Source organism: Rhinoderma darwinii, chromosome 11 (genome assembly GCF_050947455.1).
Source record: "Rhinoderma darwinii isolate aRhiDar2 chromosome 11, aRhiDar2.hap1, whole genome shotgun sequence".
In the NCBI taxonomy this organism is placed as follows: domain Eukaryota; kingdom Metazoa; phylum Chordata; class Amphibia; order Anura; family Rhinodermatidae; genus Rhinoderma; species Rhinoderma darwinii.
Window position 1 is genome coordinate 27600821 of NC_134697.1, and position 14102 is coordinate 27614922.

At 41.1% G+C, this 14102-nt stretch overlaps 1 protein-coding gene across 1 annotated transcript in view; it reads left to right on the forward strand.

Annotated features, from left to right (window-relative positions):
- The window catches only part of LOC142664181 (alpha-2-macroglobulin-like protein 1), a 51159-nt gene that overhangs the window by 18216 nt on the left and 18841 nt on the right, over window positions 1-14102 (forward strand). The window contains exons 14-22 of the mRNA XM_075843206.1: window positions 767-912; window positions 3281-3430; window positions 4401-4574; window positions 5158-5269; window positions 7352-7499; window positions 7577-7802; window positions 8562-8688; window positions 9826-9947; window positions 13865-13916. Coding sequence (XP_075699321.1) covers window positions 767-912; window positions 3281-3430; window positions 4401-4574; window positions 5158-5269; window positions 7352-7499; window positions 7577-7802; window positions 8562-8688; window positions 9826-9947; window positions 13865-13916 — 1257 coding nt within the window. The remainder of the gene's footprint in view (window positions 1-766; window positions 913-3280; window positions 3431-4400; window positions 4575-5157; window positions 5270-7351; window positions 7500-7576; window positions 7803-8561; window positions 8689-9825; window positions 9948-13864; window positions 13917-14102) is intronic.

Sequence of the window (14102 nt, forward strand, 5' to 3'; positions counted from 1 at the left end):
AACACAGAATGTGTCAAGTAAATGGGACTGTCCAAGAAAACGGAGGGATCTTCCAGCTCACCGGCCTCGACGTTCGATCCTGAGCTGCACACGGAACCTCGTTGTGGCTCACTATTGAATAACAAGATAAAGAGAAAACTTTTGATCCAGCGCTCTTTTTTAAAAGGAATCATTTCCACTTAATTGTTAATTCGCTTAAAATTGCAACATGTACAGACGGGTGGATGCAATGAGCCTACGCGTTTCGAAATAATCACTCGTTTTAATCATGGCATGTCAGGTCATAAATGGGACTGTGTTGCGTTTACCTGCAGAGCTGGTGGCTGAGAGGGTTACTGTGCAGGGAAACACTGCAGTAATGGATGCCATATCCTAGCAATACGCCATCACTTTCTATAGTGGAAAAACCCCTTTAAGCTGGACAAACACTTAAGAGAAACGTTGAGCAAACCCACAGATTTTAGCAGTAAAGACCCACAATTTTATGTGTATGAGGGCCTCTAGGCTCTGCTTCGATGGATTTCAACATGCTCGATCCTTTGTTCCTACAGGAGATGAGCTGCTGCCATGTGGGGTAGGTTATTTTCTTTTTCGGTGATCCCAGATTATTGGGCAGTTCTATTGATATGTAGGACTTGCTCTTCAGGTATACAGACAGGAAAACAGATCTTTAGTGATTCTAGTACAGTTTTATATCGTCCAGGTTTATATTTGGCAGGTGACTTTACTATACTCTATTATAACTTGCTTTGTTCTCTATTTTCAGTGATGATGGGCACCACAATTCTCCCACTCAATGTTACTGCTGATATTTCTCCATTAGCCAGCATTTATGTTTACGCAATACTCAGCAATGGCAGAATAGCAGCCGACACAGAAAAGTTTCCTGTTGTGAAGTGCTTCAATAACAAGGTGAATTGATGGATCTCTGTAGTAACAGATTTTTTTTCTAAAATTAAATTACAGGAGTGGTCTGACCCCCCCCCCCACCTCCCTTTAAAAAAAAAACATAAAGGGGGACCCTTCCAATCAGCAAATTTCTATGGGTTTGGCTTCGGAATCCCCTAGCTGATATTGTCGCAGAAAGTTTCATCACGCCACACATTACCCCATTACATTACGGCATTCCAACAAATGTTACATAGTTAGTACGGTTCAAAAAAGACACATGTCCATCGAGTTCAACCAAGGGTTGGGAAAAGGGAAGGGAAACATTTCTACACATTGACATAGGAGCTGATATTTTTTCGTTCTAGGATATTATCTAAGCCTTTTTTAATGTCATCTACTGTCCCTGCTGTGACGGCTCCTGCGGTGACTATTCCATAGATTCACAGTTCTCACTGTAAAGAAGGCTTGTCGTCTCTGCAGGTTGAACCTTTTTTTCACCAGGCGGAGGGAGTGTCCCATTGTTTTTTGAGGGGGTTTTACATGGAACAGGATTTCATCATATTTTTTGTATGTGTCATTAATATATTTATATAAGTTAATTATGCCCCTCCTTAGTCGCCTTTTTTCAAGGCTAAATAGGTTTAATTCTTTTAATCTTTCCTCATAACTTAGATTCTACATGCCCCTTATTAGCTTTGTTGCTCTTTGTATTTTTTCCAACTCCAGGGCATCCTTTCTATGAACTGGAGCCCAGAACTGAACGGCATATTCTAGATGAGGCCTCACTAATGCTTTGTAAAGTGGTAATATTACATCCCTGTCCCGCGAGTCCATGCCTCTTTTAATACACGACAATATCTTGCAGGCCTTTGAAGCAGCTGATTGACATTGCATGCTGTTATTTAGTTTATGATGTACAAGTACACTCAGATCTTTCTCAACAAGTGACTCCCCCAGTATAGCTCCCCCTAGGAAATATGATGCATGCAGATTATTACACCCAGATCCTTCTCAACAAGTGAATCCCCCAGTGTAGCTCCCTCTAGGACATATGATGCATGCAGATTGTTGGTACCCAGATCCACAACTTTACATTTATCTACATTAAACTTCATTTGCCAAGTGGATGCCGAAACACTTAGTGTGTCCAAATCAGCTTCCAATTTACGAACATCTTCCATAGTCTGAACTATATTACATACCCTGGTGTCATCTGCAAAAATAGAAATAGTGCTATTAATCCTATCCTCTATATCATTAATAAATAAGTTGAATAATAGTGGTCCCAGCACTGAACTCTGGGGTCACCACTTATAACCGGGGACCATTCAGAGTAGGAATCATTGACCACAACTCTCTGGATACGGTCCTTGAGCCAATTCTCAATATAATTACAACTGATACTTTCTAAACCTATAGTTCTTAATTTACCCATTAGACGTCTATGAGGGACAGTGTCAAATGCCTTTGCAAAGTCCAAAAACACCATATCCACAGTGGCCCCTCTGTCTAGGCTTCTGCTCACCTCTTCATAAAAACAAATCAAGAGTGACGCTGTTTCTGGGGGAAAAAACCCTGAAGATTTTTTTATTAATCCTGGACAATTCCCTTTTAGGAACAATTTAACACAGAACATGGGTACAATCAGTATCCATGTTAGTTAAAGAACCAGTGATATTATATATTGTCTTTATAGTACTGCTCCTGCCATCTTTATGGTCCTCAAATACAGGACAATAGGGGCTACATTTCAACGCTGCTTAACCTTGGAGTTTCAACCTCCCAGCCTAGGGAAATTTTACTCCATGTGGGGGAGAAGAAAACTGACAACTACTATGGCTCTGAGAAGGGTGGTTAGGGCTCGTGGCAATCACCGAGGTAGCCCATGTTGCAGTGAGGCAGGTGGGACTAACCATTGAGTATTAGGGCACACGGACTGATGGTTCATGGCCAGTAGAATCCCACAGCCACTTGGTCAATTAGAGCACTCCTTGAAATTAGAATAAATGCGATATGTGCTTCTTAAATGCATTTTTTTTTAAAGCAAATCCAGTGCACCAATACAGTAGAGGTTGGCAAGGGTCCCTTTAATAAGCAGGAACCACATCACTCTCAATCGACCCCTGAACTGACGTGTGCCAGCTCACATACTTCATGATCTGATCATACATGTGTCATGGCATTGTTATTTATCATCTAATTAAAGGATGACTCTATAAGAAAGGACCTAAGGCAAATAACAGAAAAATCCTGCCACATATTTCGAACCTACATTGTTTTCAATGGGCAAATGACCTTCTTCCTTTGTACCAGTGCCCATCAATATCTACACCAGCTGCGCGGACATACTGGGATAACTGAAACCAGTGATATTCTCTACTCATTCCAGGTGACTGTGGACTTTTCTAAGAAAGAAGCTTCCCCGGGGTCAGCTGTCACCTTACTTGTAAATGCAGATCCCGGATCTTTGTGTTCAGTGAGAGCAGTGGATGAGGGCGTTCTATTCCTGAGACCAGACGCAGATATCTCCCGTGATGCTGTAAGTATGGCTCCAAGCCACGTCCACCATGATGTAATTCCACATATAATATTTACTGTCTCACATGGTTCTGATATTGTAGGATGAGGGACCACTATTGATTAGAAATCAGATCCCTACTTTGATTATTACTCATGTTTACATGAAGGAGGATATTACAATGGGTTTCTAGTAGTACTTTCTCACGAAGATAGCCATTTACTGTAAGTGCATTTGGTAATTCATTTTAATAAGAAATTGGTAAGGATGATCCGAAAGGATGCAAATGGGGTCAATTTTTGTTGAATTGTTTACTGCTCTGGTATCCTATGAAGTGAGCCTGTATGCTTTATTCCTTATGAAGCCCAGGCTGTAAATATGAATATCCTGAGCTCATTCATCATTTAAGATACTAGAGCCATGATTTTGGTCTTGTTTTAAGACCTCTAGCCGCGATCCAGCCCTAGCTAGAGCAGGTTGAAGTGGGAGCTGCATATACTGTACTTGCAGCTCTCACTTCAGCCTGCAGGCTGGTAACCAGCAGGGAGAGGAGGAGGATCTATGATCTGTTCTCCTTCTTCCGCCAGTGTATGACGTCAAATGATTCCAGGAGGAGGGGTAACATGCACTTTTGCCCCCCTTATAAATCATACTTGCTCTCTGATTGTCACATATTGGGGTCTTTTTTATTTTTTAATGTGTTTCCTAATGTTTTTGTTATCTTCTATACGACAAAATTGGCTTACGTTACTCTTGTGTATGAGTGTGCAAGTCTGAGGATTTAGACTCTTCCCCACTGGGGGCAAGAATTGACATGAGTGAAAAGTAAAATGAATAAGAATGTATTTATTTATATGATTTTATAACATAGTTGTGTATTCTATTATGGTATGAGGTAATAAATGTGTGTATGTCTTGAAATTTTTCTGAACTTCTCAGTTGTGAAGTCAAGAATCCATGCCCATTGTGTTCTTTTGTAACTTCTCTCTAGGTCTACCGTTTTGTTTCAAGAAGAAATCAATATGGATTCCCATATCGGGTACATGAAGAAGACCCTATATGCTGGAAGCCACGAATGAGTTATTCATTCAGTCCCTTTAAGCGCAGAAAGCGATCCTATAACTGGCAAGCACCATCCTCGCCTGATGTGTTCACTCTATTAAAGGTACAAAGGAAGATTCTACTATACTAAAGTCAATTTATGTGCTATGCACTTATATAATTGATCGTTTACAATGTTGAAAAAATACATTAAAATCCATCACATCTAATAGTTGAAAGTGGAAAATAAGTATTAGGCTCTGTCCACACTCGGGGGTTCCAGTGTTTTTGATTGCAAGAATAGCATAAACTGAATACTGACAGACCCAATTATAAGTCAATGGGATCCACCAGGATTGGTTGAGATCCATTTGAAAATGGATCAACATACTGGTCACGGCTTGGCTAGGAATTGAACATATCATAGTAGTGTGAACAGATCCTTACCCCCTCAGCATTAAGCAATCTGGATAAATGAGAGTTACAAGCGTTGGCTACAGTGATACATTGCTGCAAAAACAACAGCATGCAGCAAATGGCTAATCCTATAAGCAGCTGTGATTATTGTACTGCAGGTAATAAAAGAAAAGCAGTAGATACATGTATATATACTAGTATATATATATATATATATATAGACAATAAAGTCAGCAATATACTGTAATTACCAGTAATAAAAGTAATGCAGATTCATCTATCTCTTGTAGCAACTTGGATTAAAAGTCATCACAAATACCCAGGTGAAAAAGCCAAATACGTGTCTGGAATTACCATCGGCTGCAGCATTGAACGGTTTTGGTCATGGAATACCTATTTATGGTAAGACGAACTTTACTAAAATTTGCCTGCTTTACAAAAGTGCCTCTTATGACACTGATCGGTAAAGTGGAGGGTCCCAATAATGGGTTTTGACACAATCATATTTTAAGAGGGGAACTCAAAATGCGAGAATAGGTTGTCAAATCAGACAACCACTTTAAAATGAATGTCCACATTTTAACATTTTGTGCTGATTAATTTCTTAATATAACTATACAGCAGTTAAAGCTCTATTTATTTGATGCAGATCTCCAAATCCCTGCATAGCTATAAATGATAAAAGTATAGCTGCCTGCAAATCTCACGAGAGGGAGCTTAAGGGCCTATTCGGACTGTAAATGTCCACGAGCTGTCCTAGTGTAGATTGGACAGCACATAGACTAACACTGACACATGAAAATCATTGGGCCAATTCAAATGTCCGCTTTCTGAGAGGAGTTGCACTCTGCCGCTCCATTTGAACACTACGGAATGACGGAAAAGGCGTCTTGCAGTTGGGGGGAACCGGGGATAGGGGACCCTGGTTCTGCAGATCGGTGGGGGTCCTGGTGTTTGGACCCCTACCAATCTAACTGTTATCACCTATACAGTGCATAGGTGATAATGTGTTATACCCGGAATACACCTTTAACTGTATGGTTATGTAGGGGATTTGGAACTCTGTATTAGAAAAATAGACCATGTTGAAAAATTAACCAAAACACAAAAATGTATCAAAGGCTTAAAGCACCACCAAAAAAACACCAACAAAAATGCATTAGGTGAGTGTGAATTTATATATTTCAGTTCACTTACATTTACCATGCGGACAACATGTTTTACAAGCAGGAATAAATAGGGTAATAGCGAAGAATTACTGTTGGAAACCAAACGTTTTGCTGACAGCGTCAAGATCAGCCATGGAAATTAGATACTCATTGAATACGCTCTTCTCTATTACCAGAATTCTCCCTTTTAGGTTCTGTTCTAGTTTGTGTTGCCGAATCTGTCAGATTTGATGCAACATGCAGTACTATTGTAGGCATCAAAGCGGTGGACATCACAACGGACACCATTGTAAGTCAATGGGGTCATCGGGCGCTGCTGATATTTGACGTACAATGGATCCATCAAAACATTGTGGCTTCTGTAATAAACAGAAGCCATAACGAAGTCATGAAAAGAGAATTACAGTATAAAGGAAAAGACTAAGGCGTCATGCACACAACCTCAGTTTTGCAGCCGTATACTATCTACAATTGCGGATAGTATTGAGTGCATGATTACCTATGGGACAACGCACACGACCGTGGTTTCCATGTCCGTGCATTTCCCGTAGACCGGACACAAAAAAAATAGGGGATGTCATTATACAGTCCGCATTTGCTGTCCGGGCTCATTGAAGTCAATGCACATGTTCTGTGTGCACGGTCCTTGATTACAGACGGCCCGCGGATGACACTCCACGGCCCGTCTGTGCCATAATCGCGGACCGTGCACACGGCTGCGGCCATGTAAGATATTTTCCCTCCTCCGAGCTGCACATGGACACCTGCTTTGCAGGGATCTAGTCCAGAGCCCTATTCACTTGAATAGAGCTGTGTTGCTGTCCCCTGCACAGTTGGTGGTCGGAAGCTCTGTTGTGCAAAAGAAGGGCTAAAGGGACCTCTGACCTTTCCTTTTCAGGATCGGAAGGGGTCCCAGAGATCAGACCGCCACCGATCATAATTTAATGCCATATTCTCGCGATATGCCAAAACATTCATTGACGGTAATACCCATTTAAGCGCGGGCGGGCATGGCATTGGTGCAGCCTGTGCAGCTGCACAGGGGCCCAGAAAGAAAGGGGCTTACTGTTACCTTATATTAACCTTCTTTTGTCTGTTAGTTTCCATGTAAATGCCTGAGATTATGAATTTTATGGCTAAAAATTACTGATAGATTGTTAGAGAGACGTAAGGGGACGATATGTGATGAGATATTGTAGATCAAAGGGCCCATATACGGTTCTTGCACAGGGGCCCTCAGCTGTCTGTGTCCGCCACTGCCTTTAAGTAAAGTAGAAAATATATCATGAATCCCCAACATATTTCTCTTTTTTAGGTGGGGAGATTGCTAATTTACCAAGCACAATATATGTGGATGAATATGACGACACCTTGTTACCTGTAACTCTGACTATCGCTGAGCTTACAAATAAAATTCGGACAATGTTTCCTGTGAACTGGATCTGGGAATTGGTGACAGTAGGGTAAGGCCTTGTTTTGTCATGTTGATAGTTGTGACAGATCTTGTGACGTTTGTGTAATGTTTCTTATACAATTCCAGCTCTTCCGGACAGACAGAACTACAAGTGCATTTACCTGATTCCATTACTGAGTGGAAAACCACAGCCTTCTGTATGGGAGACACAGGTCTGGGTATTGCCCCCTCTACCTCCATACAAGCATTCCAGCCCTTCTTTGTGGATTTGACACATCCATATTCTGTCGTCAAAGGAGAGACATTCACCCTTTCCGCTACTGTCTTTAACTACCTGCCCAGTCCAATAATGGTAAGTGCCGCACACAATTCTGCAGTATTAATACTCATATGCAAACTACAGTATATAGGTCTACTTTCATAATAAAGCCATAAAACATGCACCTTCTAACATTCATATTACACACACAATACCCTAAAATCCCACAGTTCTACTGAACACAGCTTGGGTCACCATAGTATCCCATGGTGGTCTATGTCCAATTCAGTAGAGCCACAGGGGGTCAGGGTCTTGTGGCTGTAATACAGAACGCAAAAATGCACCCATATTACTGCCATCTGAAAATTGCTTTATGCAGGAAACATATAATATATTACATAGAGTAGTTGTGGAACATGTTTTGTATGGGGCTGAAATGGTGAGGACCTTAGACGTCGCAACATGTCCTAATATAAGATGTTATCAGATCTTAAGCAATCCTGAGACATCACATCAAACCGAATACATCCTACAAATCTTCAAGACTTTAATTCTTCTAGGCTTGTTTCATCATTCGTTAAAGAGATATGTTGAGTATCTGAAACTACATTACAGTAAGCTTAGATGGTACATACACCTTGAACTGACCACATGATGACCATGTTTAAGTCACCCATGTAGGCTGGGATGCAGTGGCTAATTTATACTGGGAGTCAGGACTATTCATAATGATCACAGATATATCACCGGACTATATTAGGGTAGGACACTGGCTGGAATGATAGGGATGATTGCTCATGGCTCCTGCTGTTCAATATCTCAAACCTATTTACACTCTCTGTCAATGCACAGGTAAAACTCTACATTGAGGCATCTCGAGATCTGCAAATGTATGACTGTCCCAAATGCAACATCCCTCAGTGTCTCTCACCGCAGCAGAATTTAGTGTACTCTTGGGACGCTAAAGCTCTACACATAGGTAACTATCTTTCAAACTGCAAAAATGTTTCAGATTGTACAATGTGAATCTTAGGAAACGGCTACATAGGTTCCTCCACGTCGCAGTTCGGACAACTACAGAGGTCTCTATTTTCCATGGTGCCACTTCAAGTTGAAAAATTTGCCATTTTGGCCACATTGCATCTTAAAGCCAAATTACTGGTCCATGAAAAATACGTTACATTGAAATTTTCTTTAAAATCAATCTTAGGCTATGTTCACACAGAGTTTTTTGTAGGCAGAAATTCAGCCTCAAAATTCCGTTTTGATGTTTGAGGCAGATTTTCCTCTCCCTGCACGCCGATTTTCACTGCGTTTTTCGCCCACAGCCATTGAGCGTTGTGGGCATAAAATGCTGCGAAATACGCTTTCTCTGCCTCCCATTGATGTCAAAGGGAGGTCAGAGGCGTAAACGCCCGAAGATAGGGCATGTCCCTTCTTTCTCCCGCGAGACGGTTTTACCGCTCGGGGGAAAAAGACGCCTCCACCTCCCATTGAAATCAATGGGAGGCATTTTCGGGCCGTTTTTGACGAGTTTTGTGGCGCGGTTTCCGCGTAAAAAAACTCGTCCAAAAACTCTGTGTGAACATAGCCTTAATCCTCTAGCATTATTATTATGAGCTTGCAATTTTGTTCCTTGATCAGACTGTATACTCAAACTTAAAGAGGACCGGTCAGCTCTTCTGGCATGTCTGTGTAAATACTTGCATTCTCCATGAAAAAACTATGCTGGAGCAGCTTTTCATAGAGCTATGAGTTGAGTCGTTCCTCTGTTATTTCTCCTGGAAATGCATGAATATATTTACCACTGGGTGTTACTATTCCCGTTTTCAATAGGGTGTATCTCTACACAGTCTGACACTGTCAGCACTGATTGGGCAATGACAGAGTGTGTCGGGTTATGCCCAATTAACATGACGATTAGTAACGCCCAGTTGTCAATTTATTCATACATATCCAGGAGGAATAACAGTGGGACGGCACAATACATAGTCTTAAGAAAATGAATGTTTTTTCATGGGTGATACAAGTATTCACTAAAACACACAAGTCAGGAGAGCTTTTCCGATGTATATGTTCCTTGTAATATACACATACATAAAATTGTTCTCTAAAGGTTCTGCAGAAATTCAGCTGGGCACAGAAGCCATTGATACACAGGAGCTATGTGAAGGACAGCGACCAATCCTACCCTACACTGGAGCTTCGGACAGCCTCATGAAGACCGTACTTGTTAAGGTTGGTAAGTCGGGATGTGAATTCATACGAATGATTTATATAGAAAGGACGACTTATAAATGTAAAACAATGCAGATGTTTAATAAGATATTGTAATTAACTCCATTGTCCTGATGTTAAAGAAGTGCTGGTGTTGTAAAGGTATTCATCTTTAGCTGCCTATACACAGAAAGGCCCTTCTACATGGGCCAATCATTGGGCAAACAGGGCAACGATCAGCCGATGAACGAGCAATCGTATAGTTTATGCAGAAATAAATATTATCGTTGTTGGCAGCACATTCCCCTGTGTGAACAGGGACATGTGCTGCTGTCATAATGGAAATGAGTGCTGTCTCGTTGATCGGCACTCGTTTTCGTGACCCATATTGGCCGGTGTAAAAGGACCTTTAGATTAATGTGAGTAATTGGCCAACAGTCTATTGTGTGAGCGGCAACTCGATTGCCCAAGTTCGTTTTAAACCTGCCTGATCCTTTGTTACACTGGAAGATAAGCTGCTGTCTGAAGTGTGTGGCAGCGACGTATCTTCCTCTACCCTATAGAATAAACATGCATTATTAGCCGATCTGGGCTTGCATGTTTATTGGGAGGTTAGTAGACATAGCTTCCGGCCAAAAATGTGTTCTGCTTACATCTGTCATGTGCATGACCGACTTAAGTATATTAGAACAATGGCTGTATGCGTGTGACTTATGACAACTAGTCTACAGTGCCAGAAATGTGCTCCAAGTAGTTGTGCCTTTCCTCCCTCCTCTTCTTTTGGCATGTGAAACCTAGTGAATTAGTCAGAAGGGGACAGGGCACAGGAGCAAACACCTTCCAACATTAAAGTGGTTTCCCTACTGTACAAGCCCTGTCTATATTCCCTATTAGAGCTAATAGAGGGGGTCCCTGTTCAAGACCCCTCTATTGGCCAGAGCAGAAAGCCAATGCAAAGAGGAGCTACTGCTCTGGAGGACTCAGCGCGACCATTTATTACATAGTTGCCTATTGGCCACCCACTAAATTGGCAAAAAATCACTGGCAAAAAGTTAAAATAATTAACTATTGGAACCATTCCAAGGCATCATGGGAGTGGATTTCACTTTTTCTAATAGTAAATTATTTATACAAATAATTTTTTTTGAATGCTCTTACCATTTATTACCTTATTGTCAAATCGGATGCCATTTAACAAATTAGAGAGGTCTAAAGAATGCACCAGGGTTTTGTACTTTGTGAATACACAAGAAAGGGAAACAGAAAAACTTCCCAAAATCTGCCCATAATTTGTGAATGGGATTATGACTGTGCCCTAGTAGTTACAAGGTTAAGGCTTAATCCAGGCTTACAGTGTCGTTATTACACACTACGCTATCTTCATCTCACTCTTCGTTACCATAGAGGTGCATTAAAATCTGCAGATAAACCTGTGTATATAACCAGTTTTGTGATAAGATACCAAATAGCACCTGGTTGACTGGATGCTAAATAATGTCCCTGACCGAGCATCCATTGCATATAGGGACACGGAGAAACTGATATCAAAATAGAGTAAAACATGAAACTTAATCAAAAGTATACAAAATACACAAAATATAGACTAAAACAATATAAACAATATGTACTGCAACTTGAAATAAATCTTCAACCAAAACATAGATAACTTTTATAGCAAAGGGTTTTTGTTTTTTTGCATAATAAGGCCCTGTTCACATCTGCGATCGGGTTTCGTTCTTCTGCTCCATCAGAGGAGCAGAACAACAAAAATGCCGGAAGCGCAGGCTCCGTTGGACAACTGAGATAACTGGCACCCGTCGGAACCCATTGACTTTAATGGGTTTCCATCGGGGTGTCCGTCGATTTACCGGAAACAATAGCGCAGCATATTTTTGGGCGGAATATGCGACAGAGGCCCCTAATGGAGCTTTCAACACTGATGTGAACAGGCCCTTAGCCATGCAAAATAAGTACACATTCAGATTTGTTGTAGATTTTGACGCAGATTCATCACAGATTCGCAGGAAAATCCACAGCTGATTTTTTTGACAACACCTGAATTCACCCTAAGAGTTGTAAAATAAACCAGTTATATTTACTATACATAATAATTATTATTGTAATAATTATTTTTATTTTTCAACTCATGCAAAATATATTCAAAGGGGTTTTCCCATCAGGGACATTTATGACATATCCACTGGATATGTCATAAATGCAAGATAGATGCGGGTCCCACCTCTGGACCCGCGCCTATCTCTAGAACAGGGCCCCCTAAACCTTGTTCTACCTCTGTGCTTTGGCTGATATGCGACCATGAAGAAGAAAACAGCGTAGCTTGTTGAGCTACACTGTTTCCGTAACTCCCATAGTAGTGAATGGCAGTTACGGAAGCAGCGTATCATGCGAGCTATGCTGTTTCCATAACTACCATTCAGTTCTACGGAGTGAGCTATGCTGTTTTCTTCTTCATGGTCGGAGATCACATGCCTCAGCTGCAACATAAAGCAGTAGAACAGAGTTTAGGGGGCCCCGTTCTATAGATAGGCACGGGTCCCAGAGGTCGGACCCGCAACTATCTGACATTTATAAAATCTACTAGCCAAAACCCTGTCCCTGTCCGTGGCATCAGACACGTTGCAGTGTTAACATGTATACACAGCAGTCTGTCAATGTGAGTGGCAGGGAAAGCGCTCCTCTCATGAATACGGTGGACTCATAACTATGAGTCTGGTGTATTCTTTCATCACTCCTATTAGCCAAACAGCATAATATTTGTTTTGTGCCATTTTGGCTACAAGAAGTATGGTAGTGTATCTGTAATATGCTGTCCTTACATAAGGCAACATATTTTGCTTACAGATCAGCAGGTCCGTACTCCTAGTAGCCAAAATTTGCTTACAATTTCCCCAGTATTATCAACCAACTTCCCCAATCAACCCTACATTTTTTGCATAAATGATCTTAATTCATGTGTATGGCAGCTAGGATCCACATAGCTACACAGTAGAAGTCTAGAGTATCACAGACGATGCTCTATGAAAATATCCATGCAATGCATACATATACCATGGAAGACATTTTAAAGATGTGGCGGATAACATATTTAGAAATACCTGGTATACAACCCCTTATCTCAAATTAATCTGTTGTCCCATGCTTAAAGGGGTTTTCTTGATAATCAATATTTATCACCTATACACAGGATAGGTGATAAATATCTGATCAGTGGCGATCTGACCGCTAGAACCCCCACCGATCCTGAAAATGGGCTTACCATGCCCGCGACCCCTACCGATCTCGAGAACTTGCTTAACTTGCCATTCCTGGTAGCCCCATAGGAATGGAGCGGTCGTGCACATGCTCGGCCACTGTTCCATTAATTTCTATGGGGATGCCGAAGATAGCGCTCGGCAGCTCCATGGAAATGAATGGCGCTTGGTCGAGCATGCGCACGACCGCTCCATTCCTATGTGGCTCCCAGGAATGACATGGTAAGCCTGTTCTCTGGATTTAGGGTCGCGGATCCCCACCGATCAGATATTTATCACCTATCCTGTTGATAGGTGATAAATAATCATAAATTGGAATTACATATTGATTTGAATGCTTCATTGCTCACATATTATAGTTGTACCTGCAACCTGACCCTAAGTGTGTACCTGCACATGTTTCTATGTTATATTTCAATCCTTCTTTGTTCTTTTTGTATCTCACCTTTGTGCTCTTTTGTTACCTTCTGGTGAAACATTTTAACATGTGGTGTAGACTTATGGACACCCCCTTTGTAGGGAATTATGGTGCTATCACAAGATGAAAATTCTAATCTTTTAAAACAAAATTTCAACAGTAGAAAATCATAGAGGCCACTTAGGCCACTTTGCATTTCATTTTATGTACTTACTTCTTTCATTTTCAACTTCTACATCTTTGTGCAGGCAGAGGGCGTACCAGTGGAGATGTCGCATAATTCCATTCTCTGTGGTGGAGGTACAGTATTTTTCTCAATAATAATTTTTACAGCATTGCAACCAATATGGAGCAAATGAGTCTCACAGCTTGACATAAAAGTCAATATGATATGAAAAAGGTTAATCTTACTGCACAACATCTGCATCCTCAATGTCCAATATTGTCCTTCTTCTGTGCACCAAAAATGGTACACAATTATTTCAT